Source organism: Glycine soja, chromosome 3 (assembly GCF_004193775.1).
Source record: "Glycine soja cultivar W05 chromosome 3, ASM419377v2, whole genome shotgun sequence".
Lineage (NCBI taxonomy): Eukaryota > Viridiplantae > Streptophyta > Magnoliopsida > Fabales > Fabaceae > Glycine > Glycine soja.
In genome coordinates this window covers 39,463,360-39,479,061 of record NC_041004.1, presented here as the reverse complement: position 1 = coordinate 39,479,061, position 15,702 = coordinate 39,463,360, and the positions used below count along the sequence as shown (strand labels likewise).

Here is a 15,702-nt window from a genome sequence, read left to right as displayed (position 1 = left end):
CTGTCGTTACGTTACACAATTTCAGTATGGTGACTGGTGAGCCACGACAAACCTTTGAGAATCCGAAAATTTCCACTCTTCCACAATGAGAAACACAGGACTACAAAAAAAAAATTCATGTATCTGTCTCCAACGATTTATTATAACAAAGCAATTTCTCTCATTTCCCTACTGAGAGAATTCCAAGTATGACTGATATTTGTGCTTGTGAACGCAAGTGTATCATTTGAACTAAATAGACACAACTTATTCCTGACTTCAATTGAGGAAAAGCCAAGACTCTTATTCAACCCTTCTTCAGCCATTGCCATCTCTACTACTCCCCACATCCTACCATCAGAATATATGTTCGACAATGAAGCATGCCAGGATAAATCATTATGCTCTAAAGATGAAAGTGTTTTCGCTATTTCTTCAGCAAGTTCAACTCGTTTATGGAATCTACATGCACTTAATAGAACTCCCAAAACATTAGGACCAGGTTTTATAGGCATGTTTGAGAGAAAGGATAATGCTGCATCAAATTGACCAACTCTAGCTAAAACACCTATCATGTAGGCACAGTGTTCCTCAGTTGGAGAAATGCCATAATCTTTCATAGAATTAAAGATCCTCAACCCCTCCTGAACCATTCCAGAGTGACTACAAGCAGATAGAACTGAAGTAAATGTAATCGAGTTGGGCACGTGTTTTCCTGATATAACACATGAATTCTGTGTCATTTGATAAAAAATGGAAAGAGCTTTAAAATACAAGCCATGCATTGCAAATCCATTTATCATTGCAGTCCAAGAGACTACATTTTTGGCCGGCATCATACAGAAGATTCTGTAAGCAGTTTTGACACACCCGCATTTAGAATACATGTCCACAAGAGAAGTATAATTTACCACATCCAATTGAACCATGTTTCTAACCACAAAGCCGTGCACACTTTTTCCTTGTTTCAAAGACCCCACCCCAGAGCAAGCTAGAATTACGCCAGCCAATGTCACCGGATTTGGGGTAATAGAGTTTTCCAGCATCCTTCTGAACACGGACAAAGCTTCACAAAATTTCCCTTTCTTGGCACACCCATTAATCACAGCACTCCATAGAACCACATCCTTAAGATCATTCGCTTTTTCAAACAACCTAAATGCATAATGAGTAACTCCACATTTCATATACATATCTATAACAGATGTCAGCAAACAGACATTCACCAGAAGATTGTTCTTTATACACACCCCATGAGATGCTTTCCCCTCTCTCCCAGCCAAAAGGTTTGCACAGGCTCGAACTAGACCTTCCATTGTGAAAGCATCCCATTTGAAACCAAAATAATTAGTCATGCACGAGAATAGCTCAAAAACTTTGGATTCTAAAGAAAAATTCAAATACCCCTTTATCATAAAGCCCCACATAACCGAGCTTCTGTAAGAATATCGTTCAAACAGCTTGCGGGCATCGTCCAGAGAACCCAACTCAGCATACATATCCAAAATCGCAGGCGCGAAGAACAGGTCTCCCTCCAACCCAGATTTGATGGCCAAGCAATGAAGCAACCTCCCATTATGCAAAAGCAGCAACCTTTGACTCGCTTTAACGGAAAACACCAAGTTGAAGCCATCCACTGCATTGCCTTCACTTCGCAATCGTCGAAAAAGCTGCAAAACATCACCGTAGAGACTGCGTTTTGAGTAACCCGAAATAATGGTGTTCCAAGAATGAAGGTTCTTAACGGAAATTTGATCAAAAGCCTTTTTGGCCAGAGGAAGAGAACCCGATTGGATATAAACATTGGTGATGTTGGAACCATAGAAAACCTTCTTGTGAAGCCCGTTGATGATGACCTGAGCGTGAAGTTGCTGCGCTGAAGAGAGAATCTTGGCACAAGAGAAAAAGGCACGAAGGGTTTCTAAAGGGTTTTGTGATGAAATGGTGGGAGCACTACGCATGTTAGTTCTGTAATAATAATATTAAGATAAGAATAATGAAAAACGAGAGAGATGCGGCAAGCTTTGCTATGAAATCGTACGAACAATCAAATCAAACCATCAAAACATTATTGCGTTACCGACAACCTTAGTTTATTTATCCCGAATTTTTGTTGTTAGCCAAGTATTGGCGTCGATTTGATTCTTATGAGAGAAGGAAACATTTTCTCTCAAACGTCGTTGCCCTATAACCATTATTTTAAACCATTAGACACTGATAAAGTATCTAGAGTTAACAGTCAATAATGTTGACAAAACTTATCCTGTGGCAGAGCCATAATAGAAACACATTATTCTGAACAATTGTATGCGTCAAGTTCATCACAAATATCCTTTTTCATAAATTGACAAAACCGTAGTTCAATTAGTGTTTATATAAGGGTAATGTTTCTCAATTTCATCCATTGAAATCAGAAATTCCACATTTGCATTCTATTTCTTTGTATGTCACTGTGTTTGTGTCTCCATTCTCAAGCATCCACTCATTCTTCATGTCTTGGCATAACCACGAGAAAACTTTTAATGCACAGTTGGAGTGCGCATGAACAGGAACTGCAACCAAGAGAAAAAGAAGGCCGTGTCAACAAACATCAAAGCAAAATATGTAAATATTAAGCAACTACTATGGTGTATACCTCGAATGATTTCCCTGATCGTTCAAATTCTAGCATGCTTAGAGCAACTTGACAACTTTGTGAGACAAGAGGCTCTGGATCTGCCGAAAACTCCTCAAGAAGGGCTACACATTGGTCATCTAAGGGCACACAACAAAACAATAATGTAAACAATCTACAATGTAATGAGGAGATTTAATGTTTTGAAGTTTACCCAAGTACAATGCAATAAATGGTTAAGTAATCAGCAGAACACAACCAAATATTGAAGACTCTATAAAGAAAAGTTCTCACAAAATCTCTGTAAATTGAACTGGAACTTGGCATATTTTATAGACAGGATTGGACGGTTGTGGTGGGACATATAGCCCCATCTGATTCATGGGAGCGGAGAGCCAAGGGAATAGCTGATACTGCAGGTTTTCTTTGCAGGAATAGACAGGCGAGAAAAGATTTTACATCTCAAACTGAAACACAGTGATTTTATTTATGTACTAAAGTAAGATGATCGTCTAGAAAATATCTCCAACTTTGCATATTTTAGCGTGTAAACAACTTCCCAAACTGTTTCATTAATAGGTTCCCTATCCACCATCTTTATACTGTTTATTAACTTGGTGCAAATAAGCTTACTTTTCACCGGGGCCAGTCACAACTAGAGGTGAAAATAGGTTAAGCTGCTTGACAGGGACCTATGACCTAACTTATATCAAGCTAGGCCCAGGCCTTTTCAAAAAATAGGTCAGGCCAGGGCTTTTTGTAAAGTCTATTTAGTTAAACACGTCAGGCCCTAGGCCATTTAAAAAGCCTTTTAGGCCTAACAGGCTGACCTATTTAAAAAATTATAAATAATTACTCATTGTTAGTATTATTATCATATTAAATTTGTTATAATTTATTAAAATCTTACATTTTTTATCTTTTAGAATGTTAATCGTGTTGATCTAGATAAAAAGTCAAGTTAAAGTTTATAATTAAGTTTATTGAAAAATAACTGTCATATTTAAATGTCTTATTGCAAAATATATTTTTAATTAAGATCATGAATGTTATATCATATAAATAAGTTAGATTTGATTCTTATAATGTCTCACATATTTTTACCTCTATCTTAGTGTTAAAATATCACAAACTAGGCCCTTAAAACAGGCTAGTAAGCCATGCCAGACTTTTATTCAGGCCAAGCTCATGCCCTTAAAAAAACCCTTTGACAGGTAAACAGGCCAGGCTCAGACCATATACTTTTAACTCAGGCCTAGCACAGCTTAGCTCGGCTCGGCCTATTTGCACCCCTAGTCACAATCAATCACAAACAGATAATCACTGAAAAGACTAGAAGCTGCAATCCAAGTTTACTTGGACTGCTTATTACCAAAAAGGAAAATTACTTTGAGTCTTGGACAGCTACTATTTACTCTTTCATCCTATATTTACTTGTGAATTCCATTCATTATATGATATTATTGCATTTTTCCTTTTATACTTAGATGGCATCACAAAGCACAGCACTCCTTAAATACACATTGCTTTGCGAGTAGAAGGGATTGTGCCATTCAAATTTTGGTTGTAATACCTGCAATTGAACCAAGAGCTTCAGCAGCCTCATGCCTAACCATTGGATGCTCATTCACATCTTTAAGTATATTGGATAGAGCAGCTGAAGCAGCTTTGTCTTGCAATTGACCCAAAACATATGCAACCTAAAACATTACAGAAAATATTGGAAAAACTGAAGAGATTCAAACAGATGCAGGCAAATCAAAATTGCATCAATAAAACAACCATCTAATATTATTGCTTAAAGTTTAAATAACATTTTTTTATACTCAAGGACAACTATCATGTTTATTCCATTCCAAATTTCCAATGAATAGAAAGAATAGTTCTACAGTTCAAGTATAAATGAAATATCAAATAAATATTTCTACAAAAAAAAAAGAGGCTAGCATATCACCATGCAGCTCTACCACACCAGATATCTCTACATATATAGTGCATAACTTATCAACTATTCATATTTCATACAAACCATATAATGTAAATAAAATTTACAGAAATAAGAGTGTGCTTATCAAACCTCATGGCGCAGTAGAGCACTTTTTGAGCCCAAGGAATCAATGATAGCGGTAACAGCTTCATTTCCACCATCATTTCGAAGTGCAAAAAGAGCTGCATAGCGCTCATACATCCCTTTTTCTTCATCAAGAAGCACTTGCCTAATAAGGATGAATACAAGTTAGCAACCTACTACTTACCTATCAATTGCGGATTGCGGAAAATAGCGGAAAGCCAATAATCCACTATATGATATAGCGGATGGAGTCGCAGGCATATAGTGGAAGTCACATAACAGTTGAAATATATGATATATATCAATTATGTATGTATAAAAAATTAAGTTTTTATGCAAATAAAAGTAAAATACATAAAAATGGACATGATATTAACTCAAAAGTTCAATTGGCTAGAAACCCGCCAGAGATGACAAGAGGATGCAAGACACATGCTGCAACCACAACAATGATAGCAGCTGCAATAGCAGATCGAAGAAATTCCGCTATGCAATAGCGCGGCTACAGCAGCTATTTAACAACACTGCTACTTACACAGCTAACATAAAGCTATTTCTAATAGTATGAAGCCAACAAACCTTAGTTGATCAACAGAAGAACCAGAGATCGCTGGTGCAGCTGGATCAACAGACTTAAAAGGAGATACACCATTTGCAGACAATTCATCAGTATTACCAGCATCTTTTAAATTCTGAATTCGTTGAAGGGCTAATTCACACGTTTCTCGAACCTCCTCGGCTGGATCCAAATCCAAACTACTTTTCAGGAAAGGAACATTACCATCTGAACCAATAGCACCCAGAGCCTCAGCTGCCTGTGAAATTATAACAAACTCAATCATCTCAAAACTAGAAAAGTGGTAAAAACAAGAAGGAAGAGCAGAGCAGCAAAGAAGACATGTAAGACCCAAAAATAAGAATTGGCTAAACTACTTATTTGAATTTGATCCTTATAGTTGTCACCATTTTAAGCTTTAGTCTCTATACGAGAAAAACTGTTAGTTTTGGCCTTAGACATTTTTTTGTAGCAGTTTTACACGGCCAAAATGTTTCCTCTGATGTTACCAATGAGGATCAAACTTAACTTTAATACATATGCACCGAGTGAATAGTTAAATTTAATAGTAAAAAGGTACCTCATGGCGAACAATGGGATGCAAAGAAAGATCATTGAGAACTGAGGCCAAAGCAGGGATGGCTTCCAAATCCTGCATTTGACCCAACGCAAATGCAGCTTCGTGCGCCAACAAATTCGACGAATCCCTTGTGGCTGCCAACAGAAAATAACAATGGTGAAATTACTTAAGCATTTTTTTCTTTTTGTCTTCTAACAGCTTCGTGCCTTGGTGACTTGTTGGTCATGGGTTCGAATCCGGAAACAGCCTCTTTGCATATGCAAGGGTAAGGTTGCGTACAACATCCCTCCCCCATACCTTCGCATAGCGAAGAGCCTCTGGGCAATGGGGTACGAAGTTTGTCTTCTAAAAGGACCGTGAAAAGTTAACGGAACAAATGAAGCAGCAGAAAGAAATCACCTAACCTAAAATGGTGAGTTGAAGAATAAAATCTGCTTAGTTAGGGTTGTGAAGGGAGAGAGACTAACCGCAAATAAGGGCGTTGCGAGGGACGGGGCCTTTGAGGTTGCGGAGAGAGAAGAGCGCTCTGAAACGCTCGGAAATTGGCTGCGAGGAATCCAGCAACAACTCGCACAGGAACTTCTCCATCTCCGAGGACACCAAAGCGACGTCGTTCGATGAGACAGCTTCTCCTCAGCGAATCCGATCCCGCCGTATACAGTATACTAGTTATGCGCTCCTGGTTTCCACTTTTCAGCAACTTTTCTTCTTTATGCTTCCTATATAATATAAAATACTAGCATTTTTTTTTTAATTTTCATTTTGATAAAATGTTTGCTTTTAATCTCTAAACCTTTGAAATTGACATTTCAATTTAAAATAGAAAAAGTCTTTAAACTCAAATAAACTTATATTTATCTTTTCTTAAAATAACAGTTTTTCGTACAAATTCTTAAAATAAAAGTTAAAACTCTAAAATATTCGCGAAGCTTATCTTGTTTCACTCCATCCATCTTTAATTTTATTTTATTTATCTATTTTATTAAATTCTTTAGTTTCATTTTTTTTCTTTTATCCGTAATATCCGTTAGCAACTTAGCACAGCGAGTCCAAATAAGTTGGGAAGATAAAGTGGAAAACGTAAGCAATTTTATTACATAGATATCAATTTATAATTTATAATTGAATAACAATAATAATGTAAACATTTTTGTTTTATTCGTACATTTTAGTTAAACTAAGAGGGTTATTTTATGTTTGTTGGAGGCGTGATATTAAACACGCGTCAAGCAGTGTCGGACCCTATATAAACCCCACCGCCAATCTCTTCCTTCTTCGTCTGTTCTGCGTTCACCTTTGCTCAGTTTCGTAGTAAAATCAAAGTTCCGCTTCCCTCCGCAGGTTCGCTCACAACTTTCCGAAATTCCTTCGCATCTGATTTTTTGTTTTGTGCACTTTCTTCGCTTCTATAGTTTCCGTGTTCATCTATTTGAATGATCCGTTAATTAATTGCTATAATTTTGTTCCTGGAAACAGAGACTGGACGATCTCGCGAGCCATGAATGCTAGACGGTTAGTATAGATCACTAGTTTGAATCAGACTTTGAAATTTATTATCTCAAGGAGGATTCGTTAAAACGCGATGATCGTTATTTAATTCGTCTCTGCTAGGCTAGGCAATATTTGTTTTGTAATTCCAGATCTACGGATACGGCGTGGTTATACGATTTTTGGATTTCAATCTGATGGTGAATTGATTAGTGTAATTGATTCGTGAATCTTAGTTTCGGAGCTGCGATTTAATTTGTTGTGTGTTGGATTTGCTCAATAGGAGTGAAATTGTGGGGAAGGAAGTAGCTGGACTGGTGAAGTATAGATAGACTGATAGAGACTTTAGCTTCTTGTTCTTGTCAAATTCCACAATTCGTTGCTCCTAGCATCGTCCAATGGGAATAATTTTGATCTGAATAGTTGCGCTATCAGTGGCATGTACATTCCTGAAATGGATTGCGGAGTGGTGTCTGAAGGAGAATGCCTTCTTATTTAGTTTGTTTCAACTCTCAAGTTGAGTCTAACAAATGGTCAATTAGTGTGACTTGAAAATTTGGTTGAGTGTGAGCATTTCACGTTGCAATCAGATTTCTCTAAATAGAATTATCTGAATAAATTTCTCATTCTCCCCTCCCCCCTCTTTGGATAGCTTGGTTATATGCTTCAAGAGAATGAGTGCTGGCAACACACTCTTTAACAAATTGTTTCTAACAAACTTTCCATTATTGCTTAAAACTTATTGTAAACTACAAAATCCTGAGTGAAGTCCATTAAATAAGGAGTGAGACCTGCACAATTTTGTAATTTCCAACAAATGTCAGCTAACAGTAGAGTGTGTTAGACAGAATCTGTTAGAGAGTGTGTTGTTGGCATTTCTCCTTCTAAGAATACAAGTGGTGGTTTTCTACAATATATACCTTTTGTAAATATCGTCTGTTGTTAACTTGTTAAACTGTTTTGCATTTTGCACATGACTTGTGCTGGATGTGTGTTGTGAATATAATAAATCTAATCACCTAGCCGAGAAAATTATGGGAAAACTCTTTTTCTGGGGGAATTCATTAGAAAATCCCATATGGCATTCAGTATGCTTAAATTTTTTTAATGATCTCATTGATCTATACTTCTTTAGTATAAAACCAGGAATGATTTTGGTGAACTGCTTTCTTGGTCCTTATATGCCAGTGGGTCTGTACCATGCAACTTGACAAGGAGAGTTATTATAGTTTATCTCAAGTCTCTCTTCCTAGTTTTAGTGATAACTTATGTCTCTCTTCTTCAGTTCAGTCTTAGTAGTCTATATATGCAATATGCTATAAAAATTCACCCAGCATTTGTTTTCTTGTTTAGTTATAAATTTCTCCCTCCTATCAATCTCTCTCTGCACTGGTGAGTTGTGCAACTTTAGGACTCTGTACATTGAGAACTATGCCGTGGTTTTTTGTTTTTGTTTAACCATTTTATAGCTTGTTCCATGTGTTACTTTAAATAAACTCATGTGCATGGGATGCAGTCAAACTCTAGCAGTTAAAGTTTAACAATTTGTTTTCTGTTTTATGACTTTATCACGAGTGTATAACATAGTGAAGCAGTGGTTGATCAGTTTTTAGCGACTATTTGTTTACTCTCTGTTTATGATACTTGGAAGAGTGTAATTTTGATCCTGTATCAGTATGACGTATAAAACATTTATACACTATCTCTCTGTTTATAAAGATAAGTCAAACTCTTTAGGCAGTGTGAGCTATCATGACAAAAAAAGTTTAATCTAATAGTAAACCAAATTAAAATCTATTTGGAAAATATCATGGTGTTTTTATTCATAGGGCGAGGGACACTTTTTTTAATTACTTTATTTATAAATCCTGATATTTTAAACTGTCTAGAACTATGTAGAAAGGAAATTTATCCTGTTTGTGTTTATCATGTGACCATTTGGTTGCTTGTACTTGTTTTTGATCTAGAGACAATCGTAACAATAGAGTTTCCCTTTTTGATGGTATTGAGGAGGGTGGCATCAGAGCATCATCTGTTTACTCCTCTTCTCATGAAATTGATGAACATGATAATGAGCAGGCATTGGATGGATTGCAAGATAGAGTCAATCTGCTGAAAAGAGTAAGTTTACTATTGCTATCAACATACCCTAGACCTCATTTAGTTCTTTGTATATATAAAAATGAGTGATGTACCTTGTAGTCATTTTATCATTTTGTTACTGCTATTATTAACCATTTCATGTTTTTCAATAATTTTTGTCTCAATGTGTTGATATTTTATCGATAGGTGAAAGTCAATTTGTATTTGTACTAACAGGAAATTGTAACCTTTTGGCCTTTGAAGCTGGAAAATTTGTTTGTGCATTAAAACTTCGCTCCTCACCCTTTTGTAAATTTATTTTATTCTGGTTCACCTTTGTGTTCTTTATTGTTGACCAGAGGTGTGTTTATAATCTCATTCTCTAATGCTATTACAGGTTCTATTAACTTTGTTCAATAATATGTGATCTATGTGATCTACGTGATCTTTAAACTACTTCTCCTTCTAGAGTGTCTAAAGATCTAGAAAGGGTTTAGAATTTCATATAGATGTAGCAGGCAGTTGCATGATGGTCTAAAACAACTAGCATAAATTTATTTTTCATGGGTATGATTGCAACAGTTATCAGGTGATATAAATGAGGAGGTGGATAGCCATAACCGCATGCTGGATCGAATGGTGTGTTTTCTGAAACTGTAGAAATTACTTGGCATTTTTTCTGCTATTTCTTTGTTCTGCTTTAGTTATAAGATGCTATTGATTTAGGGGAATGATATGGATTCATCAAGAGGGGTCCTTTCGGGCACTATGGACAAATTTAAAATGGTATGTAGACTTTTTAATCATATATGGCTTTTGAAGGAGTGTTTGTTCACAGTTTTCCTTTCCCTTTCCATTTGTTGTCTTCTGCTTCCGTTCATTTTTGTTTGGGAGGAAGAAGAGGGGCAGAGTGCATATTCATGTCTGTTTCAATGGCTTGGGTCTGATCTTGCAGGTATTCGAGACCAAATCCAACCAGAGAATGTTCACGCTTGTAGCATCCTTTGTTGTGCTCTTTCTTATAATATACTACCTCACTAGGTAATTTGATCTTTCATTCAACTGCCAGCTTTACGTTAGGTCCAAGAGGACGCTATTTCCTCTATTACTGTAATTAATGCTACTACCTCTGGCTCTGTAAGATAACTGTTCTGTATAAAGGTTTGATGTTTTAAACAGGTATTGAATCCAACGAGTAATGTCCATATCCGATTTGCGGTATATTTTCCCTTTCCTGTTGATTTAGGATACTCCTGTTTAACCATATGGAAAATGAAAAGGAAAGTGTATTTGACGTTTAACATTTTCATCTAGATTTTATCGTTGTCTAATTTATTTATTTATAACCAACTCAACTAAGTATAGCCTTTTATTTTTAAATTGTGCTTCGTCCCCATAATCTGCCACTCTTTTAGTAGTGCCCAACTGAACATTTTAACAAGGGACTGACTAAAATGGTCTATATTTCAATCACCCTTGAAATAGCTTTTTTCATAACAAAAAAATTATAATTCTTGACGACCGTAGTAAATATGTCGATAGTTTTCTTTTCGAAATTCAACCTCGAACTATACCGTTTTAAGAATTATGGCAGCGATGCTATCAGATTATCTCTACATTTTTTAATTGAAGACTGTTCAAAAAATTTATTTGTATTTTTTCAGAAATTGAATTTTTTGTATATATACTTCAAAGAGTTTAATCGTGATGTAATAATGTAATTGCCAGTTATTTAATTATAATTTTATCATAAATGATAATTTATAGTTAAATGACCGTCTAACATTATTTTATATTGTTAATTCATAATTTTTTTCTCATTTTCAAGAGTAAAAAATAACTATTGTAATATAAATTTAAATAAGCTTAAACAAAGGTTTTAATTGACTAGTGACTACTGTCAAATACTGCAGCTTGCCTTCACCAAGAGTTAAAATGAACTAGTACACGAGAGTTACAATTTTAGCAAGTCTTCCACATCTTCTTAACCATTGTATTTGGCTAAATCAACATCGAATCCAGATACATGACTTATGGGACCCATCAAATCAAATTTTATTATTTATTATGTAAAGAAGAAAGTAATGCTATAAAGATTGAGAAGTAAATTTATAGTTAATAAACCGATAACTCTTTGCCCAAAAATGACATTACACTTGTTAATTTTCATTGTTTTTATTTGCCGGGAAGCTAAGGTTATTTTTTTATTTGAAAGCCCACATTTCGTTTTTTGGGTTAAGAAATTGTTGCTCACATTGGCAGGTTTGCTCTGTCGTGGGCAGATTTGCTCCAAGTCTGAGATCAGGTAAGCTCATTTTGTTCTGGGAGTACCTTTAATTCAATGTAAATTAAAAAAAATCCAGATAGAAAAGTTAAAATTAGATTATATTAAAATTCATATTTAATATTAAAATTTAAAACTGATTTAATTTAAATGAAACGTATATATATATATACCATACTTGCATACAAAATAGATGATGCCCCTACTAATTTATATTAATATATATGTTTATAAATTTATTCGTTTTAAATGAATTTAAAATATGTTATTTTATATCTTTTTCCTTTTTTATATATATTTTATTTTGAATTAAATTTTTTTATGACATTAAGTTGAAGAAATACGATAAAAACTTATATAAGAAATTTCTTTTCATTTTATTGTTGTGTATTTTAAGATTTATTTATTATTTCTTAAAAATTATCAAAGCAAAAAGTGAAAAATAGTTTAGATTAAATTGAATTGGATTTAAATTTAGATATAAACCGATTAGATGGTTAAAAAAATAATAAATAGCACTGAATATAATACTTTTCTCCCCAAAATTAATATAAGTTGACCTTTTAATGTTTAACATAGAAGATAATTTTTAATATTAAAGTGATGATTTTTTCACTTATTTTTTATACTCCACATATTTTTCTCATCATTATCTAATTCATTTATGGTTTTGTTTGATACCCTCAAGATGTATGCTCCCATGGAGTGGAGTGGAGAAGGGAGAATAAATTACTTTAACCACATTTGACGTGAAAACTTAGCTATTTTTAAAATTTACAGAAAACACGTTCTATTTTATAAATATATATTATGGTTAAATCTAAAATCAATCAATATGATCTAGCTGAGTTGTTTGAGTGGTGTATGTAAGTTTTTGTAAACTCCTTCTTAAGTATAGTTCTTATAAATAAAAAATAAAATTTAAAACCAATATTTTTGGCACAAAAATAGTTTTTATCACATATTTTAGTTCATTACACTTGACTCCTTTTATTTCCTGAATATCCCACAAAAAAATCCTTTCTTATTATTAGTTGCTTAAAATACAATAATTTTAAGATATAAATCAGTTCTATATCTTTCAAATAACAATAACTATTTCGAATTTATTGTGAGAGAACGTTAATAAAAACTTGCTGACATAGGTCAGTAACAAGAAAGAAAAATATAGTTTTTTTAGATTTAAATAATAAAATAATACCATATATTTTATAAATTAATTATTAATAATTATTATGTTTAAGTTTTATTGTTTTTTATAACAACAGTTTTAAAAGAAATTCTTATTAGTTTGAAGATGTAAGCTATATTTATTTTATTATTTAGTCTCTTATATAAATGAAATGTTGTCTTAAAATTAATTTGTATTGCTTAAGTATTAATAACTTCAAGTTTTACTGTCATAGAGGGATATTATTATTATTATTATTATTATTATTATTATTATTATTATTATTATTATTATTATTATAAAATAAAAAGTGTTTTTTTAATGTTTAAGAATTAATAAGAGTTTTATGAGATGAGTCAAAAATATGTTTTCGATTTCATATAAAAACAGAAGTCTTGTTTATAAGTTTGGTATATTCATAAGAGATGTTTGTGTACGTTTAAAAAAAAAATTCTTGTGTAAATTAAAAGTGTAAGATGATAAGAGTTCACGAAACACCTATAAACTTTTCTGCATAAGGGTCAAATTTTTATCTCATTTTTTTACATTCAATTCAGGTCATTGCTCCGGTCGACGACTTTGATATGTGGTTCGTTTTGGATAAGAATTTCGTCGTTAGATTAAATGGTTATCATAGGCCAGCACACATCTGATGATGGAAGATGTAGGAGAGGTATTCGGGGAGGAAGTGGAGGTCGGAGCACCAGGCTGTTTAGTTGCGGAGGACGGTGGCGTCTAGGGAGTCTGGGGGAGGGGAGAAGCGCATCTGGGTGTTGGCAAGGTGCTCGCGCTGGTTGCGGACGTTGTTGGTTTGGAACCCAAAGAAGAGGTTCAGCTAGTCCAGGAGGTCCATTCCCAGCTGCCATTGCAGGGGACGGCGGAGGGAAGGGTGGCCGGAGATGGAGGTGTGGAGGGGGATGATGTTGGTCTGCGTTGGTGACAACTGTTTTAAGGACGCTAGCAGCGAAGAGGTAGAAAGGCGTTTCACGATAAGGAACATTGCGGTGGACGGTGGTCAAAGGGATCGAGTTAATTGAACGTTGCCGCCGGAGGGAGGTGGGGGTAAAGGCAGAGAATATGGTAAGCTGCCGAAGAAATTACTGAGAGAGATTACGGGATCCAGTGTGTTGATCTATAATAATCATTTAATCTAACGGTTGAAAATTATTCTCCATAACAGACCACCTTTCAAGTGGTCCACCGTAGTCTTAGCCTTCAATTCATACTCATCTCTTTTTTTTTTTTCTCACCACATGTACTCTCATCATCACTTCAAAGTCTTTATTTGCAAGTAATGTTTCTTTGTTGCCCTTGAGGCATATACACCCATGTGGAAGACAGAGATTAGAGGGAAAGAGGGAGGGACAAATACAAAGATGAATAAGGTGACGAAGAGAATTAAATTGTGATATAAGATAGTATATAGATATAAGCTTAAAGACTGAAAAATCAAGATTTTTATTGATATAAAATTGAAGTGTAACTTTTCATAAGTTTTGAAATCACTTATTTTTCTTTGTAATTTATATCCGAAGCTTGACTCAAACATAACGTTATTCTTACTCATTTTTTCTATGACAAAGAGATAAAAAAAAAATGAAAAATAAGTTTAAAAAACTGCTATAAAATTTTAAGCAAGAATAGTATTGCCTTTTCTTTCGTCGCTCCACTTGTGTAGTGACCCTCTCTTTGTTCTATCACTCCTTTTTGCGTAGTGACCCTCCACTTTGTCTGTTGTCTTTGCCTTTTCAAAGTAAAACTGTGTGTCACGTAGCGCCAGCAGGAACACGGCTCTGTTTCGAAGCAGGATATTGTTCCAACACTTGATCATATTTGTTTTAATTTTAAAGTAGAATTTTCAAATATCTTACGATGCAAAAAAATAAAAAATAAATTACAAAATTATAAAATATATCATTTAGGGAGAAATCATGCTGATATTTTACTCTTTGAACTGATATTAGCAAATACACTAGTGCTGGAAATTAAGCACATTACATGCATCTAGCCATCGAAATTTGAAGATTTTTTGCATGACTTTCGCATCATGAAGTACTTGTGGTGTTCCACATTTTTTTTATTGCATGGATGCTACAGAAATAGATTTGTCTAGCAAAGTAGCAACTAGGAAGGAACAGCTAGCTCCAATTCATTAGATCTTGTTTCTGTACGTTCCTTAAGTGTTAGGACCTGTCCAATGTTCATATAGATTTTTCTTGTCCATTCTGGAGATCTTAGCAAAACGGGAGAAAGAAGAATATATTTAGAACAATGTTTTTCTTTCTAACTCATAGCCAGAGAGTGGAATCATAAAAGAAAAATAAGTCAAAAGATAAACGATAGATGAAAATCATTGCGGGGCATAACCCGTATCTGAGTAAGAAAGAAATATATGCCGTAGCCAAGGCAGGTGCGACATATGTCAGGGGGGTATATAAGAGAAAAAAGTAGTAACAGTAATTGAGGGCCAAGTCAAGCAGAAGCTACGTCCATGACCCGCTCAAATGTTAGAATATATGCAAACATTGTGGTCAATGGTCATAACTCATGCATATTTTTCTTTCTTTATTTTCCCTTTCATTTTCTTTTGAATTTTGTTCTCTTGCTTCTTTCGTGTTATTCAAAAGTTCAATTAATGGAAACACAAGCTGATCATATCGATCAGGGAATCAAGAGCACTGTTAATAAGAAGGACCGTACAGACATGTTACTTTACGTATCATTTTCACATACTGTTTGCTAATATAGTTACAATATAAGTATTGTTGCTTACCAGATATCGAGCATCTCTCTGCCAAGCTTTTTCTATGTGTATAACCACATGATATTGGGCGAATAAGGATTATGTAAGCTGTGAGATTTTTCTCACTAAAATAT

At 34.4% G+C, this 15,702-nt stretch overlaps 3 protein-coding genes across 4 annotated transcripts; 1 reads left to right on the top strand and 2 right to left on the bottom strand.

The window, feature by feature from the left end:
• Positions 1-140: 140 nt before the first annotated feature.
• Positions 141-1,940, bottom strand: LOC114405263 (pentatricopeptide repeat-containing protein At1g06140, mitochondrial-like). Its single transcript, XM_028367873.1, has one exon. The coding sequence runs from the start codon at positions 1,938-1,940 to the stop codon at positions 141-143; it is 1,800 nt and encodes a 599-aa protein (XP_028223674.1).
• Positions 1,941-2,287: 347 nt separating this feature from the next.
• On the bottom strand, positions 2,288-6,513 carry LOC114406912 (deoxyhypusine hydroxylase). Its single transcript, XM_028369766.1, has 7 exons — positions 6,268-6,513; positions 5,801-5,934; positions 5,244-5,479; positions 4,671-4,809; positions 4,167-4,293; positions 2,615-2,733; positions 2,288-2,531 (listed from the first exon to the last, which is right to left on the bottom strand). The coding sequence occupies exons 1-7, from the start codon at positions 6,386-6,388 to the stop codon at positions 2,499-2,501; spliced, it is 909 nt and encodes a 302-aa protein (XP_028225567.1). The 5' UTR covers positions 6,389-6,513; the 3' UTR covers positions 2,288-2,498.
• A 477-nt stretch (positions 6,514-6,990) lies between these two features.
• On the top strand, positions 6,991-10,681 carry LOC114406911 (bet1-like SNARE 1-1). Of its 2 annotated transcripts, none has more exons than XM_028369765.1 (7): positions 6,991-7,141; positions 7,277-7,312; positions 9,256-9,409; positions 9,953-10,009; positions 10,097-10,156; positions 10,326-10,411; positions 10,550-10,681. In XM_028369765.1, exons 2-7 carry the CDS (start codon positions 7,299-7,301, stop codon positions 10,554-10,556), a joined length of 378 nt encoding a protein of 125 aa, XP_028225566.1. In that variant the 5' UTR covers positions 6,991-7,141; positions 7,277-7,298; the 3' UTR covers positions 10,557-10,681. The 2 variants fall into 2 exon arrangements, with proteins under 2 accessions (XP_028225566.1, XP_028225565.1); XM_028369764.1 differs by having other exon boundaries at positions 10,532-10,681.
• Positions 10,682-15,702: the final 5,021 nt, after the last annotated feature.

Excerpts from the sequence above, each read along its gene's own strand:
- LOC114405263 (XM_028367873.1), bottom strand. The coding sequence starts at position 1,940 with ATGCGTAGTGCTCCCACCATTTCATCACAAAACCCTTTAGAAACCCTT.
- LOC114406912 (XM_028369766.1), bottom strand. The coding sequence starts at position 6,388 with ATGGAGAAGTTCCTGTGCGAGTTGTTGCTGGATTCCTCGCAGCCAATT. Across the intron at positions 4,810-5,243 it reads TCTTCTGTTGATCAACTAAG|GCAAGTGCTTCTTGATGAAG; the intron begins GTTTGTTGGCTT and ends CATCCTTATTAG. Across the intron at positions 2,734-4,166 it reads AGCTCTTGGTTCAATTGCAG|ATGACCAATGTGTAGCCCTT; the intron begins GTATTACAACCA and ends GTGTGCCCTTAG.
- LOC114406911 (XM_028369764.1), top strand. Across the intron at positions 10,010-10,096 it reads ACCGCATGCTGGATCGAATG|GGGAATGATATGGATTCATC; the intron begins GTGTGTTTTCTG and ends CTATTGATTTAG. Across the intron at positions 10,157-10,325 it reads CTATGGACAAATTTAAAATG|GTATTCGAGACCAAATCCAA; the intron begins GTATGTAGACTT and ends CTGATCTTGCAG.